At 37.4% G+C, this 12,134-nt stretch overlaps 1 protein-coding gene across 1 annotated transcript in view; it reads right to left on the reverse strand.

Annotated features, from left to right (window-relative positions):
* The window catches only part of LOC132404886 (phospholipid-transporting ATPase ID-like), a 111,325-nt gene that overhangs the window by 29,425 nt on the left and 69,766 nt on the right, over window positions 1–12,134 (reverse strand). Inside the window, exons 18-21 of the mRNA XM_059989451.1 lie at window positions 10,260–10,371; window positions 6,572–6,677; window positions 3,368–3,506; window positions 1,780–1,963 (exon numbers count right to left, since the gene is read on the reverse strand). Of these exons, the coding sequence (XP_059845434.1) occupies window positions 1,780–1,963; window positions 3,368–3,506; window positions 6,572–6,677; window positions 10,260–10,371 (541 nt within the window). The remainder of the gene's footprint in view (window positions 1–1,779; window positions 1,964–3,367; window positions 3,507–6,571; window positions 6,678–10,259; window positions 10,372–12,134) is intronic.

A 12,134-nucleotide genomic window follows, 5' to 3' on the forward strand; every position in this document is an offset into this window, starting at 1 on the left:
TTGAATCCCTGCCCCCTGCTCCAATCCCACAGCCACGCATTCATCCTCCACCTAATTCTATTTCTAGTCTCACTGTCGCGTGGCACAGGCAGTAATCCCGAGATTACTACCTTTGCGGTCCTTCTTCTTAACTGCCTTCCTAACTCCCTATACTCTCGTTTCAGGACCTCTTCCCCTTTCCTACCTATGTCATTGGTACCTACATGTACCACGAGCTCTGGCTCCTCACCCTCCCACTTCATGATATCTTGGACGCGATCAGAAACATCCCAAACCCTGGGACCAGGGAGGCAAATTACCATCCGGGACTCCCGATCACCTCCACAGAACCGCCTGTCTGAACCCCTGACTATCGAGTTCCCCTATTACTATGGTCCTCTTTCTTCTATCCCTACCCTTCTGAGCTACAGGGCCGTCCTCTGTGCCGGAGGCCCGGCCACTTTCATTTCCACCAGGAAGGCTGTTCCCCCCCCCCCCCCCAACATGAGTACTCAAATATTCAGGGAAATTTTGGGTCCTGTATCTAAAGAAAGATGTGATGGTCCTAATGAGGGTTCAGAGGAGTTCCCAAGAATGATCCCAGGAATGAAAAGTTTGACCTACAAGGAGTGTCTGATATCTTTGGGCAATATTCAAAAAGATGAGAGAATATCTCATTGAAACATGTTGAATACTGAAAAAACTGATACTAATTCAGCTGTGTGAAAGCATTTAGAAAAAATAGTTAGGAAAGAAATTGCCATTTGAGGAAGTATGACTTGGCAAAGGTGAGCCAGCATGCACTGTTAACAAGAAATTATATTTGATTAGGTCAATGGAATCAGTGCTATCTGAAAAATGGAACCAATGTTGGATTTTCAGAAAATATTTAATAAGCTGCCAGAAACCAATTGTCAATAAAATTGAGACCAAGGTATTAAAGGCCAATAACAGCATTTATAGGAATTGTTCTCTATTGTCATTTTCTAAATCTACTTCATTCCTTCCTTGTTATTGAAGCTGAGGAGTATGCAAAAAGGGAATAAGAGAGGTGTAAAAATAAACAAATTAATTTGAAGGATGTGAATTTCCAACCTGAGGGAATTAATTAAGCACTAAAGGTCTTATAGAAGCAGACTATTTCATAAGTGGAATGATAAGTGATTTGAAGTAGCATTTTCCTGTTTATTCTTGACCACCATGATGTGGAATTTAACAGAGCTGGGTTTCAAGTGGTATATTTTGAATGAAGAGAAAAGGGTGCAATTTTAAAGGAGAGGACATAAAACCCGGAATGAACAGAGTATAGGTATCTTATTGGAAAAAAGTAAAAGAAAACAAAGTAAACAGAGTATAGATCACTTGACAAATGTCTGAAGGCAAATTACTTTTGTGCATTTAGCTCTCAAGCTCTGTATTCCAAATTCAAACTAGATTGGGGAATATATGCTTGCAGGTTTGTGATACTAAGTTTGTGGTTTTTATTTGTCATAAAAAAAACACAGTGTAAGATCCCTGGCACAATTTACACTTCAATATAGTGAGATAATATTTTGCAATTATCTTGCAAACCTGCCCCGATATTATTTACCTATAATTACCTGCTTTCTTTTGAATTATAAAGCTATTAAAGAAAAGAAAGTAAGACATACTGGGATAGGTTTCCAATAACATTTATTTTTCATGTTTCTTTATGAATACAAACAATTTTTGGTTTAGGAATGAACACTTTCCATAATGACACCAAGTGTCCAGTCAGATTTTCGCAAGTCTGTCCCAGTATCCAAATTTTTCACTCACCTTTGATCATGCTAACGTCATTTGCTCCATCTCCAATTGCTAGTGTTATCGCTTCCTTGTACTTTTTAACCAGTTCTACCACCTGAGCTTTCTGAAGGGGTGTTACACGGCAGCAGATTACGGTTTTACAGAGGCAAGCTGTTCTTAAGAACTGTGTTGCCACATCTTCTTCTAAAGCATGTGCCTATATTTAAATATAATGCATTTTAGAAAACCCATGTTAATATTTGCAATTATACTAAAAAGTATTTTTTTCACAGGCATGTATAATAAAAGAAGCTCAGTTTTACACATAATTGCAATGATGCCAAAGACAGCCTGAATTCTAGAAGCTGCTTTTTAATAAAATGATGCTGTTGTCATTATTGAACTATGCTGGGAAATTGTTTCGATCAACAAGAATGTAATAAACTGCGATATTTTGTCCTAAAGCCAAGAAAAACAGCAATACAGCTTTTGTAATGGTGATTTTGTAAAAGACTCTTTTAACATATCAGATCATATATGCCCCTGAAATAATGAACTGTTAAACTATTAAAAGGTAAGACTTTTTGATTATTAATTTGTTTCTGGATATAGGGGCATTAAAATTTGGCTGCCTAGTTTTATGCACCAGGTGGCAGTGCTTTCTTACATTATGCCATTGAACTGTTAATTGGGTGTAACTCTTATTAGGGAGATTCAATTATAGTCAAAGTGGACCTGGATAAGTGTCTCAAAGAATTTGAAGAACTATTTGGCGAGAGTGGAACTAAGTGCCTGCTATTACTGCTGTCCAATATAGGCTCAATGGTCATACATCATCCAGACAAACATCAATTTATCCAGATGAGATACTGAAAATCTATCCACAAATATCCAAACAATAAAAGTAGTTATTGCACATTTCTTCAGATCTCTAAATAACTTCACAGTTTTTCTGAAAGCCATATAAAGGTGACATAAAAGTTAAATTTTGCAGTTTTCAAGAACAGAAAATAAACCAGTACCTGAACAGAGTAGAAAATGTTCAAATTAATTTTTATGAACTGTATTTCATAAGACCAGTAAAGAGTTTAAAATGGAGTGGAAAAAATTGTCCCTACTCATTTGCAATATTTCTGCTGAGTGGCCAAGGTGTTTACAAAGTCATTAATCAGGGTACATTGATTCTTACACGATGCAGATAATCCTGGTGCTGTTTTGACAACCTTTTCAGATACTCCCCTCAGTAGAACCAGTGGGAATAGCAGGATGGGTCCCATCAGTGTTGAATTTACTTTGTGGTGCTCTACCACTCTGCATTATATTGCTCCGAAATATTAGATTGCCCTGTCCTTCTTGAATGAACACCAGAGAGCAAATGGATATCACTAACCAGCCCCTTTCCATAGTAAACAACAAAGGATTGTTTAAGAGAGGAGGGGGTAAGACAAGTAAATTTTCTCCTCTCTCTCGGTCTTTTTTCCTCCAGAATATGGCCAGATTTCCAACTTCGTTGTTAACATTAGTAGCACTACACTAACTCTGTCAAATTTCTTAACAATCAGATTCAAGTCTTGCTTTTAAGAAATGAAAGAAAAACTTAAATTAGTTTGTTGCTTCTTACCAGTGCTTCTCCACTGATCACCAAACCATAATCCGCATTAGCAGTTTCCTCAGGCAGGAAATTGGGTTTTGTTGGCTGTTGGATTGTGACTAAATCATTTTCTGTTTCTGTTCTCCTTGTCATTTCTATACAAGCTTTTCTGTGAGGAGATTAGTTAATATCATAGTTAGTGTCTTTACATACAGAAGAAAAATCATGTCAACCAAGTAGTTCCTGTGATCAAATCAATGAGATTGGAAACAGGTCTTTAAGCTAAATATTCTATGCTTGCAATAAGGCACCTATCCTGTTTTCAGATTCAGAATCAGGTTTATTATCACCAGCATATGACGTGAAATTTGTTAACTTAGCAAATGTTAGTCATCCTGTAGACCCCTATGCCATGTGCTTCATTTACTCATTTGCTTTTAAGTAATCTGAGAGTCCCTTCCTCCACCACCCCCCTCTGAAACTGCTTTCCAGATTCCAGACCACCCTCAGCGGAAGTGGAGACTGCATAAATATCATCATTATCAACAATGGGGTAGACTAGCATACAATGCAAAAGAGAAAGCTGAAGTGTCTGCAAGAAACCCGAGCTAGAAATGCTAAGTGGAAGATGCATCTCCAATGGGCCCCAGAATGCTAGTTGCTGGTCTTCAGCCAATTCATGGTAGCAAGAAATAGCTAAAGGTACTAGATACAACAAAGGCCTGTGCTCTAGAAATTGTCGTATCTTTGCTCATGCTGTTCCAGTACAACTAAAACACTGGCATCTATCTGTGTGGAAAATTGCCTTGATACCTCTTGCCCACAAAAGCAGGAAAATCCAATTCAGCCTATTACCACCCCAATCAGCAAAGTGATGCAAATGGTAATCAATAGTGCTCTGAAGCAGCAGTTGCATAGCAACAACCTGCTCACAGAAGCACATTTTGAGTTCTGCCAAAGTCACTCACCTCCTGACTTTGTTATATCTGTTCCCTGCTAAAAAAATAATGTTTATGTAAAGCTTCTTAATCACCTTCTCTATCTGTACTGCTAGCATTAGGATCCTTGAACACCTACACCAAGGTTTCACCAGTCCTGACTATTTCCTAGGTTCCCACCATTCAGTATATGTATGTTAGTCTTAATAAACCTTACAAAATGTATTAACTGTACAAATTTGAACAAAGAAGCTGTACTTCAAAGGTGAGTAAGAGTAGTTGCCCCAACATCAAGGCAGCATTTAACCAAGAATGGTATCGAGGAGACCTGTCTGAACAGGGATCAATAGAATTTGGGGGAAAACCTTGCACTTGTTTCAACCAAACCTAGCACAAAGAAAGAAGTCTGTGGTGGCTGATGACCAATTATTCTCAGCCACAGGGTGTTTCTGCAGATTTCCCACAAAGTAGTGAGGAACTCCTGGAGAGGTTCAGTTTTTATCCTATGCCCAACCATCTTTAGCTGCTTCAGTAATGACCTTCCTTCAATTATAAGATCACAACCACAGTTGTTAGCTGATGATTGCACAATGTTTGGTACTATTCATGACTTATTATATAATGAAGCAGTCCATATCCAAAAACATCAGTCTGGGCTAAGGTGTGGGAAGTAATATTTCGGCCACAAGAACGTGAGACAATGACAGTATCCAACAAGAGACAATCCTTCTATCGCACATGACCATCACTGAATTCCCCCACTATCAAATTCCTAAGGGTTACCTTGACCAGAAATTAAACTGGACTAGCCATGTACTGTACACAATGTGGCTACAAGAACAGGTCAGAGGCAAGGTATCCTGCAGCAAGCAACTGAACTCAAATTGTACCCTACAGCCTTCTCTACTTCAGAGAAAATGAATCCAGCCTATCCATTCTTTTTCAATAAGTGGAAAACTCCAATCCAGGCACCATCCAGTTGAATTTCCTCTGCAACTTCTCCACTACAGTCGGATCCTTCCCATAGCGTGACAACTTGAACTGCAAAAAAAAAGCTGTGACCTAACAATTGTACCAAAATCTTCCTGCTGTTTTGTATATTCTATTCCCTGCTAAAAAGTAATGTTTATGTAAAGCTTCTTAATCACCTTTACTATCTGTACTGCTAGCATGATCAGTCCTGACTATTTCCTAGGTTCCCACCATTCAGTATATGTATGTTAGTCTTAATAAACCTTACAAAATGTATTAACTGACATTTTCAGGATTAAATTGCATCTTTCATTGTTCTGTCCAGTTTAGTAACTCATCTGTGGGATTCATTGCCACAGGCAGCCGTGGAGGTGAAGTCATTGGGTATATTTAAAGCAGAGGTTCTTGATTAGTAAGGGTGTCGATAGTTACAGGGAGAGGGCAGAGAAATGGGAGTGAGAGGGATAATAAATCAGCAATGATCAAATGACAGAGCAGAGTCAAAGGGCTGAATGGCCTAATTCTGCTCTTATATCTTATAGCTTTATTGTTCTGTAGCCAAAAACCCCAGAAAAAGTTAGCATTCATGTGCAGCAAGCTATTAGAAAACAAATGGCATGTTGGCATTTATTACAAGAAAGTTTGACTAGAGGGCAAAAATGTTTCTTATTTCCACACTTATGTAGAATACAGCCTTGGTTTTCCACCTTAAAAAGAAAGGGTAGAGAAAATGCGACAAAGACTCTCCAGACTAGTTTTCAGGGTGGCAGATCAGCCGTATGAACTCTTGAGTTCAGAAGAATGAACAGAGTCACATTGAAACTTTAGAAAACGTGATCTCAAATTATTTATAATCAACTAACTTACAATCTATTAGAACGTAGCACAGGAACTAACCCTTTAGTCCACCATGACCATGTTGATAAGGATACCAAATTAAGCTAAATCTTTTGCAACCTTAAATCTAACCCAAACATTCAATCTAAACCAAATCTGATTGTAACATTTAAGAGAAGTTTGATAAGTACAGGGATGGGCTATGGTCCAAGTGCTGGTCAATGGTACTAGGCAGAATAAGAGTTTAGCACAGACTAGATGGACTGAAGGACCTGTCCCTGTGCTATAGTGCTCCATGACCCTATGATTCTTCCTGACCCACATCCCTCTGTTTCTCACTTTCTCGTGTGCCTCTCTAAAAACCTCTTAAACAACACTATCATCTCTGCTTCGACCACCAGCCCCGGCAGCCAATTCCAGGCATCTACCATACCCTATGTAAAACAAAATCCATTTTCTAATACATGTGAGATTTTTCTCCATGTACCTTAGTTTATTTCTAACTTCACTTGAATCATTGCCTTCAATAATGAATACTTCTCTCATTTCATCCTGGAGCATATTACATGCATATCCAATATTTACAGCTGTCTCTGTAAGAAACAAAAACATCATTTCATAATTTCTAAAGTTAATTGTAGTGAAATAGCATTCAAGAATGGTGTGTATGTATATATATGATTAGTGTAATATAATAATTTTGTACCATTAAAGATATCTGGTCAGAATATAAGATTAAGTGCTAAAGTAAAGGACTTCACCAAGGATCATTGGTCAACAGAAAATGAGACAAGAACACTGCAAACATCTATTTTTCTTAATTAATCTGAGAAAATATAGAACAAAATAAGAACGTTTTCTGATCTATGTATGGCAATAATCAAGACAGATGGAAATCAAATAGATAAGCTAAGTTCTACAGATGCTGGAAATTAAAATAAATGGAGAAAATCCCAGAAATGCTGAGCAACTTTGGCTGCATCTGCTGAGAGAGAAATGAAGTTTGCATTTCAAATCAGTGACCTTTCAAAAGAACATTCTGATGCAATGTCTATGAATAGGAGCTATGTAGATTAACATTTCAAAAGTAAGGAAAGAGCTTAGATACTTGTAACATTAGTAGAGGAAGCAAAACTTAACATCAGCTATGTAAATTTTAATGGTGCTTTCTTTATTTTGATATCTTAATGATTTATTTGAAGTTTGATATTAGTATAGCCTGCATTTATTTATGATTTAGTGTATCAGTACTGTTGAACTGAACAATGGTAGAGGGATGTGTTTACTCAGCAAATATAGAGCATATTTGGATTTGTCAGGTAATGGCCAGATAGAATCCAACAAAGATTAAAGGAATAATCATAAACACATTTGTGGAATGTGAAATGTAGATGCTGTGTGAAACTTGGGTTCGCTGGAAAGAGAGATGGAGGGGAGAGAGGAAGAGAGGGAGATTCTTGAAATGAGTGGACCAGAGCTTCAAGCACCATCAGTCTGCATACTCCACCAGGCATCTGCAAGGAGAGGCTATCCGAGAGATCTGTTAGTATCTGTAAACTCAAAGTAACTGAGGGTTGTAACCATAAAACAAAGAAGCAGAATCAGGCCATTAGGTAACAAATAAATAAATAAATTTGACTTGACACTGAGCTCTTAATTCTTTAAAAAAATATTTCTTTAAGGAATTTGTTACTCTATGTAAGTGTAACATGCACACATTTATTAATTGATTTGAAATGGTGCTCTTGAATAAGGCAGCACTATAAAAATATTCAAATTATTGATACTGTCTCTTCAGTTTTTGACTAAAACCTTCATGACTGGATATGTAATCCAAGAAATCAAGGTCCATTTTGCACGTTGTGATGCAGCTTTCTGGCCAATAATGAAGATGCTGGCAATGTCCAGTGATTCCAATAATGCTGTAAAGTTATTCGGTGAACATTCATTGCACAAAATGTAGAAGGGGGATGAAAAGTTTCAAAATTGTTTAGTAACATGCTGGTAACATCAAAATGCCATACTTCCCAAAAATAATGCTAAATGTTAGACAAAGTGTAGCTGGATTTTGTTAACCGGTTGCTAGGACAGCTGTGAACCAACAAATTAGCTGATGGCTAAGTTAGTACACTACAAACTAATCTTAGCAGAAGACAAAGGTGATTTCAGAGGTTTTCAAATTCCAAAGTTTGTATAGTCTAAGAAATGACAAAAATTGAATCTAAATTTACCGAAATAATTTGTATGTCTTCTAATTTTTTTTTCATCTCTTCTAACTTCTGTTTTATTATTACATATAGTATGGAATCAAGTTATTTCTTCTCTTTAATAGCTATTTAATTAGATGTAACATCTCAACTTCCTAAATTCCACTTGTCTGGTAGATATTTCAGTTAATCTCTCATGTGTGTGGCCAGTTATTAGAACTCCCAAGTCTGGAACTGGACCAGTGAATGATATGCAGAGGCCCACACCCATCTGCAGGCAGTCCCGCCCTTTTGGTGTCTCAGTTAAAATGAACCTTTGTTTCACTGTCTGACCTTTTGGTACACGGGACACATTGCAGACGTCTTGTAAGTACTGAACTGTGAAAAAGATTTAAATTAATGAATTGATGTGGTGCTGCTGCAGGCTGACTTGTGCGGAATAAAGCAGTTCATTTCTCATCATCTTTGGAAATGCACTCTTAGACACAAGTAAAGTCCCTTCTGTGTTATTTTGGAACTGTAGAAAATTACTTGGTGAGAGCTGGGAGTGAGGGAGGGGTTTAAGGCTTAGTAAAGTTAATGGCAGCACTTTCATCTGATGAAGATGATTATTGCTATGTAATACTTTTTGATAATGCTCACTTGCCACTTCTATTCATATAACAGGTTCTTGATATAGTTGGGGTTGGAATGCCTTGATGTCTTTCCCTGTTTCAATGGAACTAGGTCCTTATGAGAACTTATGGGCTACAATAACACACCAGAGTCAACCTATTGCTTGCCATTGCTACCGACCTCCTCCTCCCCTTACTCTGTGCCTACTATTGTGCAGAGGATTAAGTGTGTACTTCTATGTTAATCTTATAACAAGGCATGCATCAGACAATAATGAAACTCGGACTACCTTGAGAATGCTCACTGTGCAGTTCTGGCTGAAGAAATATATCTCAAGGATCTTTAAAGGCATAAAATGTAAATTGAAGAGAGGCAGAATGCAGTCTGCACACATTATTCAAAGACTGATCCTTTTCCTTGAGAGTTTCACATAGACAAACATAATGTGCATGGAATTAGCATTCCCAGATTCCAATCATGCGTAATAATCAATTTCACACAGTTTAATCCAACAGTGCAAAAGAAAATGTGCCATGAGATTTCTAGGTCTGTTTCAAAAGAATTATTCACAGATCAGAGAATATACTTGCTCTTTTACCTACCCTAAATCCTACTGAATCCTTTTAACAGTTTAAATATCTATATATTCTAAATGCAAGGAAAAACAAGCATTTTCTCAAAATTTAACTCCTTAAATCTTGACTTCATTCTGCTGTTCCTGTGCACGTGTCTTCCAAGCCCAATATATCAATCATAGGGTGCTGTGTCTGACAGTGAATGAAATAGCGCAGGCAAGATCTGATCAGCTCTTTAGGGACATGAAACAAAGCTAGATCCCCTTTGGACTTCAGCCTTCCTGAGTATTCCATTGGCCTTTTTATGCATCTCTACCAGCTAGCTTTTCCAACTTGATTACTGCTGTGCACTCAGTGAGCGGACCAGGCTGCAGAATTGCATCACACTGTCAGGAAATATGTCATGGTATTCACTTCCATCGTCTCCAAATCATATCATAATGTTTCCTTTCACTGAACTGCTTTAATGGGGCTGGGATAATTTCTTACTGCCGGGCATATCTGAATTGCTATGTAAAGAATCATTCAGAAGTGGTTTCAAAAAGTGAAACTGGACATTTCCTGCTCACTGATGTTCACACATTCAGATTTGTTGGAATGATCTATACAATACACGTGCATGAACAAATACATTACTCTTTATAGTAAAGCTTTCCAGCAAAGACCAAAGCATTTAAACCAAAATTTGAATAAAAGCAACTGGCAACCACCAAAATAACTTTCATGTTTAATCCCAGCTGTTGATTTCTATTATTAACAAATGACCAGATTTATTTACCTTGTTTGTCACCCGTCAGAACCCATATCTTGATGTTTGCTTTCACAAGTGTTGCAATTGTCTGTGGAACACCATCTTGAAGTTTATCTTCAACTGCAGTAGCTCCTAACAACTACAAAAAGGGAAGAAATAAAATAATCTTTCCCAAGTTCTTTTCCTTTCCATTTTGTGTCTAGCTGCTTGACCCACAGAGATTCTCAAGCAGATTGCTTATTGCTTTTGTCTTTTAGAATGCTTTTCAAAACTTAACTATCTGACCAAACTTTTACTCATTTACTTAACATCTTTACACTTAGCTAAACCTCAGGTTTTGTTCCACATAGATATAGAATGAAACAGTAAACCTTAGTACAGATTTCTCAAGATGCTCAGTATCAATCAGACAAAGTAACCTGCTGGTCTGCAAGATGTAATGCAACAAAATGTCAAAGTTTCTTTAAGGGAACCTAAATTTGCAACTTCCACAAACATAGCAGAACAACAGTGGCAGTCTAACTGGAACTCTTTAAAATTCCTGCCAAGTCAGCAATGATCCTGGCTTGAGCACCTCTCTTGTATGCCATTGGCACTTCCTTAAATTCCCGTACAACACCATGGAAGTATTTCTATCCTATGGGGGTGGAGCAGTTCAAAGTGCAGTTTGCCACCATCTTCCCACGGTCAATTCGATAATAGTGCTATCCAGTGCTATCCTTGCACATCCCATGGAAGAATAAAACATAAAATTGGTGGGAGAATTCTTTTTGTCAGGGAACAATAAGTAATAAACATTAAATTAGTAGATTAAACTTGTTAAGGCACTGAAATAACTGAAATAAACCAACCAAATAAATTAAAATAAACTTCATTAATGAAAGAGAAGATTGGTAGTTCTTCCTACAAACAAACTTCATTAAATAAATACAGAATTAGATAGGTTATTTAAAAGGATGTAGACACAGTAAGTGAAATATAGATGGGAAAGCCTATGATATTGTTCATTTTGATTCAATAGGAGTACATTATTAAATAGTAAGAGACTGCAAGGCTCTAAAAGGCAAAAGGATCGATTGGGGGTGGGAATCCCAGTATATGATCTGTAAAAGGCTTGGGAGTAGGTGCAACAAATAGTTCGGAAAGCAGTTGTAATGTAATTTCTAGGGGAATTAAATTCCTCAGCTGGAGTACCATATATAGTTTTGGCTTTGTTACTTAAGGAAGCAGTTAAAAAAAAATCATAGAATTGACCACACACAAGGAAGTTCTTTTGGCCTGCTTTGCTCATGTTGGCCATGGTGCCAAATTACATTAATCCCATTTGGTCATAATAGGCCTGTATCCCTCAATGCCCTTCCTATCAAAGTACCTGAGCAAATGTCTTTCAAATGCTTGTAGTTGCTTCCAATACCTCCTCTGGCAGCTCAACCTCCTCTGAGAATAAACCCAGCATTATCTAACTGTTGCTTGGAATGGTCTTCTTGTCTTGAGGAAAGATTTGTTTAATTCAATAGAAGCAGTTTGAGAATTAACAAGGTGGACATGGAGAGGATGCTTCCTAGTGGGAAAATCTAGAACTGAGGGTTACTGTTTAAAAATCAGGAGTCATTCAATAGAGGGAGGTTATTTTTATTTTAGAAGGGTCTTGATTTGGTGTATGTAGTTCTTTTAATAGTTATAAGGTACAGACAGACAAATATGAAAGGTTACCAGTAAAAACTGGTCGATGAACTTGATGAATCGTGCTCTCTCTCAGTGGAGGGAGGAGTTTGTTGGCAATTCTCAAGTCAGAGAACTCGTAAAAAAAGCAGAGCAAACAAACTTTAATATCATAAATCAGTGTTTACCAATGAAAGGGGACACTTCTTTTTCCTTTGTTTAATGAATCATTGCGGTGCA

This window comes from Hypanus sabinus, chromosome 14, assembly GCF_030144855.1.
Source record: "Hypanus sabinus isolate sHypSab1 chromosome 14, sHypSab1.hap1, whole genome shotgun sequence".
Taxonomy (NCBI): domain Eukaryota; kingdom Metazoa; phylum Chordata; class Chondrichthyes; order Myliobatiformes; family Dasyatidae; genus Hypanus; species Hypanus sabinus.